Genomic DNA, 6762 nt, shown 5'->3' with positions numbered 1-6762 from the left:
CTCGGCATACATGGTAGACCCTGCAGTGGTAGTCTGTTTTGAGCTTCTCCATGAAATAGCTCCTGCTGCCAGGGTAAACATGTATCCCGATGTTAACTTTGTATTATCTTTTGCAAAGTCAGAATCCGAATACCCCACTATCTGGAGCGATTCTGCTTTTCTGTAAGACATCATGAGGCCTTTTGTTCCTTGCAAACACGCAAGACTTTCTTTACCAATTTCCAGTGCACTGGGCCTGGATTACTTTGAAATCTGCCAAATAACCCGGTAACAAATGCCAAGTCAGGTCGTGTGCACACTTGCGCGTACTGTAGGCTTCCTACAGCTGACGCATATGGCTTTGTTTTCATTTTATTGAGCTCATACTGATTTCTGGGACATTGCGATGCCCCATACTTTTCGCCTTTGACTATAGGAGCAGGTGTAGCACTGCATCTGTACATATTGAATTTCTTCAACACCTTTTCTATATATATGCCTTTTGAGAAAATCCCAATGCATACTTTGTTCTATTTCGGTGAATCTCTATGCCCAAAACATATGAAGCCTCACCGAGGTCTTTCATGTCAAAGTTTGAGGACAAGAATTTCTTTATTTCCTGCAGTAGATTGACATCACTACTAGCCAGTAGAACGTCATCTACATACAGAATTAGGAAAATGAGTCTCCCATTCTTAACTTTGAATCAATACAGTTGTTCTCTACATTCTCTTGAAAACCCAAATTTCTTTATTGTTCCATCAAACTTCAAGTAGCTTTGTCTCGAAGCTTTGCTTTAACCCATAAATGGATCTCTTTATACGGCATCCCATATTTTCGTTTCCTTTCATGACAAAACCTTTCGGTTGCGCCATGTATACTTTTTCCTCCAAATCTCCATTTAGAAATGCCGTTTTTACATCCATCTGATGTAATTCTAAATCATAATGTGCCACTAGTGCCATTATAATCCTGAAGGAATCTTTACAAGAGACCGGAGAAAAGTCTCATTGTAATCAATGCCTTCTCTTTGCGTGAAAACTTTTGCCACGAGTCGCACTTTAAACTTTTCTATATTCCCTCTGGAGTCATATTTGGTTTTGTAGACCCATTTACAGCCTACTGTTTTGGCTCCTTTAGGAATTTCTTCTAAATCCCAGACATCATTTAATTTCATTGATTTCATTTCATCTTTCATGGCTTCCAACCATTCAGATGAGCGAGCGCTTCTCATGGCCTCTTCATATGAGGTGGGATCATCCTCCATATGCGACTCTTTCAGGCCTTCTAGGAGCCTCCTATTCTGGCACATTATCTGTTTGAGGCTGTTTCAGCTCCTCCTCTGATGTGGCAATAATTTCTGTTGAATCCTGTAGAACAGGTTCCTCACTTTCATTCATTGTTGCCACAGGAGAGATAACAACAGGTGTTGGTACCGCAACGGCATGCATTGCTGGCACAACATTAGCAGGTAGAGAGAAGAAAGGTTCCTGAGTCGACGGAGCGGGTACAGACACCCGCCTCTCCTCAAGATCAATTTCTCGAATTACCGAGCTCCCCCTAATCATTTCGTCTTCCAAGAAGACGACGTGTCCCGTTTCTACAAACTTTGTATAACTGTTTGGACAGTAGAAACGATGACCCTTTGATCTTTTAGAATAGCCAATAAAATGGCAGCTTACTGTTTTGGGATCCAATTTCCCAAGATTTGGGTTAGACACATTATCCTCTGCAGGACTCCCCCACACACGGAGGATCCTTAGCTCATACGGTGTTTTGGGCACCGATGCATTCTATGCATTGTATGCATTGTTCTAAAACTGAGAACTCCAATGGAGGAAGAATTACATTCTTAACCAGTCTCTCAATTCTCCCCCTCGAAATATGGCATAAACAACAGTGCCATAATTTCGATGAGACATCAGAAGTTCGCTTTCTTTTCTTTTGTCAACGAGGACACAACATTCACATTCTCAGAAAGAAATAAAGCTGATCTTGCAACACAAGACCAATACATTCATTATTATACCATAGTTCACATTTGCCATTTCCAAAATGGCAATCATATCTATCAAAATCCAATTTGGATACACTTATTATCAAGTTTCTTTGCAAAGAAGGGACATAAAAACGTCTGGAAGTAAAAGTGTGAAGCCATTCGCGAGTTCTAGGCGAAGATCTCCAACAGCTTCAACTTTTGCTTCAACTCCATTGGCAACTCTAATGGATCTTTCACTTCTTTGCGTAGTCCTCATGGAACGGAATCCCTTTAAACAATTACACACATGAATAGTTGCTCCAGAATAAATCCACCATGTGGATCTAGAATAACCAATCATAATGAGATTTTTTACAAATGTAATAATGTTCTCACCTTTCTTTGCCATGATCACTGTCAGGAAGTCAAGATGATCTTTCTTGGAATGTCTTGTCTTCTTGCAGTGTAGACACTGATCTTGTCTCAACTGTAAACTGTTGTTTCTGAGGCAGATGCTGAGGCTGTTTTTCTTTTGAGGAGGGTGACCTGTGGCTCTTTTCCTTGTTATCTTTGACAAGGTTAATGGAGTCACCATTGGTCTCTTTGTGTCTTTCCTCCTCTTGCACACAATTAGAGATGAGCTCTTCAATATTCCAATTCTCTGTACTTATTTTGTAGTTGACAACAAGGTTGTCAAAGTTCTTTGGCAATGAGGACAAAACCAGATGGACCAGAAAGTCATCTGAGATGCCCAAATCTTTTTGCTTCAATTTGGAAGCCATATTGCTCATCCTAAGAATGTGGTCTTTTACACCACCTCCATGGTACCTCTCTGTAACAAGCTGCTTTATCAGCTGTGTCGCATAAAACTTTGAAGAACCACTAAACTGGCTCTTTATACTTTCGAGGTACTTAGAGACAGTGTCATACTCTGGGATTGAGCCCAATATGGTTGGCTCAATCGTATTCTTTACCGCAGCCAAACAATTCTTGTTGGCTGAAGACCATTTCGCATGCTCAATGTCATACGACATGATGAGGGAAGCATTGTCCCTCTCTCTCTTTTGCCATTCAGCATCTGACTCTTTTTCACCTCTGAAAATTTCAGCAGGTTCTATAGGACATGGGGTAGTCAACACCCAGTCCACCTCTCCCAAGATAAAAGCAAGGTCGAGTTCTCTTTTCCATTCTTCGTAGTTATCTCCTTTCAGGGTCGGAATATCTTTAATGTAACCCATCAAGGAGTAGCCACCTAAGATAATCATGTATTGTGAGAACAAAATTAACATTAAAATTATTATGTATTAAGTCTACATCACCGTTGGGCAGAAAATAGACATAACACATAAAGCCATAACTATAACATTGCAATTATCAACGTTGGTCAGAAAAATTACAACATCATAGCACATAATTAATGTTCCTAAAATTAAAATCTCCCGTTGGTTCGAAATTTAATTTTAGAAACACTAATTTTCATCAATTTCATCTATTTGCAGCGGAAGATCTATATACAATTCATATAAATTGTAACAAAACTCTGTTGTTTACGCTCTGTAAAATTCTCCCGTTGGTTCAAATTTAAACAGAGATAAAACATGTAAAACAATTCAAAATTCTATTGTAATTTGCATGAAAAATACAAAATACATGTTCAGAAGCATTTCTCACATTTATCTATTCTCTAAACAATTTTCACGTTGGTTCAAATTGCTTAGAAATAAACACAATCATTAAACATATTGAAAATGCTTCCTTCGGCCGAGGGACTTTTATTAAACTTCCTTTCTTTTGATTCGGCCCCGAGGGACCTAAAATGAACTTTTTCGGCCTTTGCCAGTCGGCCCACGGCCGCCTTGCGCGCGGGCGGGCGCCCCCTCCCCTTTCCCCAGGCCGCAACCTGGGCCTGGGTCGGGAAAGTGGCTCGCCGTGCGCTCCCACATGGGCCGATTTCGGTCCGGCCGCCGTCGGCCGTCCGATCGCTAGGGTTTCGATCGGACGGTCGCGCGGGCGGATCGGGCAAACAAAACCGCCCCCGGCCGCCGGCGCCGAAACCCTAGCTCCTCTTCTCTTCTTTCTCTTGCGGTTGCACGGAGCGGCGTCGCCGTCGCCGAAACCCTAGCACAGCGCCGGCGGCGGCATGGCGTCACGGCGGCGCCGTCGCACTCCCCTTCGCCGATGCGCGCACTCACTCAAGGGTGAGTGCGCCGCCGTCGAGCGGTTGTGCCGCGGCGCCCTCTCCTTTCTCTTGCGGGCGTGCGCCGTGCCGAGCGGCGTCGCCGACGCCGGCAGCCTTCGCGCCGCCGCGCCATGGCCGACGCCCTCGCGCCGCCACGCCCTCTATTCTTTTCTCTTCTCCCCCCCCCACCGTCTCACCCCTCCACGCGAGTGAAGAGTGAGAGACCGGCGACGACGGAGATGGTGGCGCCGCCGCGGGCCCCCTCGCCGGCGCGCGCGTGCACCCGCGGGTGCGCACGCGGCTGTCGAGTGGCTCCTCGGCGGTGCCTCTTTGCCCCTCTCCCCCTCCGTGGCCGGCGTCAACGACGGCCGGCGACGAGGTAAGATTAGGGTTAGGGTTTCGATCTTTTCGATCCGTTGGATCGTTTGCTTTTCTTTGCCTTGGATTTCTTTCTTCTCTGTGGATGTCTATCCCCGAACCAAAAATAAACGCTAGGATGGCTCTGATACCATTGTTAGGGTTGTCTATTGGATCACCTAGGTTTAGATCTAGTCGGGTGGTTCTATTTGCGATGGATGATTGAACAACAATAGAGAATAAGGGAAAGGGTTTAGGGATGTGACCGGTTGACGCGTTGGATGAAGAGGAAGTCCCAGCCATCGTCGTTGTCGTCGCTCTGCTTGACGTGGGCGGCGGCGGCGATGGCGGTCGTGACGGCGACGGTGCTGCGCGGCAGTGGTGGTCGTAGGGGATCCCGGCGAGGTCGTCGCGCGGCGGTGGAGTCTTCCCGTCACTGGCTGCGCCCCCTCGATCGGTTAGGGTTTATGGGGTGGAGTGGCGGCGGCGGCGACGAACCTCGTTCCTTGTGTCGTTATCCCGTCCCGTCCTCCACCCCTCTTTATATGGCACAGTGTGACGGGGGCCCACCAGCCATTGGGCTGGGCGCCCCCGATCAGGGCGCGGGTCAAGGCCCCCTTGAGCCGTTGGGCTCAAAGGGAGGGAGATCCATCTAACAATATATGGAAGACGTGATCATCTCAACTAACAATCTATGGCGTTGCTGGTTGTAGTTGCTAGTACACGTTTGATGGGAAACATGCAGGGGCGGCAGCAACCTGCACGGCTGCGTGGACGAGGGCGCCGCGGCAGGAGCAGGCGGCGGATATCCCCATCGTGCTGTTCCTGTCGATGGTCTTTCCCGGCGCGACGGTGCAGCTCCAGGCGTTCGAGTTCAGGTACCGGATCATGGTGCACACGTTGCTCCAGTGCTCCAGGAGGAGGTCACCAGGTTCGGCGTCGTGTACTCCGGCGGGGGAGTGGGGGGCGGTGTGGCGGCCGACGAGGTGGGGTGCGTCGGCGGCGACCGGTTTCGCATCGTCGGCGCTGTCAAGACGAAGCCGTACGTGGTCGCGAGGATCCGCCGCGCCGCCATCCGCCCACCGCCGCCCCCCACTCCGCGCCCGCTCTACCACCCACGCGAAGCTTCTTCGTCGGCGGCAATGGCTGATAGGGGAAGATAGGGAGAGGAGAAAGAAATTGCTACAGCCTACCGACTGACATATGGGGTCCCATGTGGGCCCCACCACATTTATTTTGTTGTGTAGTTGACATGTGGGCCCACGTGGGCCCTGCCATTTCTAAATTATTATTTTTTTGGTGTAGTTGACATGTGGCCTGCGGTTTTTATTATTTTTCCAAGATATAATTGCTACGTAAGTGCCACGTCATTGTCACGTGGAACGGAGACCTAGCCAAACCAGCCACGTAGGCGCCACGTTAGCCAAAACCGCTGTCCAAACCATCTTAGGACCTTATGTGCACTGGTTTTGTAAGTTTGGGGATGCGTTATATCTGGTTTTGCGGTTCAGGGACGAAAATCAGACTGGGCGACAAATAGAGGGACCTAAAGTGAACTTATTCCGATTATTAATCCTCACGAGCCACGAGCCCACGACATCGATTTGGGCCGGGAGGTCTGGTGGTCCGGAAGCCGCCTATATGGGCCGTATGTCGTCGCGGAGGCAGGCTAAGATAGAGCCTGTGTACGTTTTGGACCTAGTTTGGGCTTGGGCTAGGCTTCTTTCAAACTCGTATGTGACAACAGAGAAAGGAACAAGTATGGACGTTATAAGAGTCACTACATTTTTTTTTTTCTGAACTTGCTTATAAACTTATAAAGGATCGATTAAAAAATATAAAACGTCTTATAATACGAGGCAATCAGCAAGGGCTACATTACTTTCAGTTGTTGACCCGCATTGCCTTCCTCTTAATTAACCCATTAACTTCTACCGCAAGAGTAATACGTAACTGATCCTTTATACTCGGGCAAGGATAACATCCACTCCATCTGTCCCAAAATAAACGCAACCATAATTTTTCGTGTTCAATTTTGATCATCTGTCTTATTTTATTTTTTTATAATTAGTATTTTTATTGTTATTAGATTATAAAACATGAATAGTATTTTATGCGTGACTTATGTTTTTAGTTTTTTTAAAAAAAATTCAAATAGTACGAACGATTAAAGTTGAATACGGAAACTCATTGCTGCGCTTTTTTTTTTACTAAATCAGAAGGGGGGGGAGAGAGAGCTTCCCCACCTGAATTTGCCATTTCATTTGAG

At 46.8% G+C, this 6762-nt stretch overlaps 1 protein-coding gene across 1 annotated transcript; it reads right to left on the bottom strand.

Moving 5' to 3' along the window:
• Nucleotides 1-1960: 1960 nt before the first annotated feature.
• Nucleotides 1961-5014, bottom strand: LOC136355577 (uncharacterized). Its single transcript, XM_066308308.1, has 3 exons — nt 4760-5014; nt 2354-3209; nt 1961-2246 (listed from the first exon to the last, which is right to left on the bottom strand). The coding sequence occupies exons 1-2, from the start codon at nt 4794-4796 to the stop codon at nt 2383-2385; spliced, it is 864 nt and encodes a 287-aa protein (XP_066164405.1). The 5' UTR covers nt 4797-5014; the 3' UTR covers nt 1961-2246; nt 2354-2382.
• Nucleotides 5015-6762: the final 1748 nt, after the last annotated feature.

Source organism: Oryza sativa, chromosome 3 (genome assembly GCF_034140825.1).
Source record: "Oryza sativa Japonica Group chromosome 3, ASM3414082v1".
Classification (NCBI taxonomy): domain Eukaryota; kingdom Viridiplantae; phylum Streptophyta; class Magnoliopsida; order Poales; family Poaceae; genus Oryza; species Oryza sativa.
This window is presented reverse-complemented; position numbering and strand designations above follow the sequence as displayed.

Coding starts and splice junctions, on each gene's coding strand:
- LOC136355577 (XM_066308308.1), bottom strand. CDS start 4,796: ATGGCTGGGACTTCCTCTTCATCCAACGCGTCAACCG. Junction 3,210..4,759: donor TTCATCCAACGCGTCAACCG/GTCACATCCCTA, acceptor TGATTATCTTAG/GTGGCTACTCCTTGATGGGT.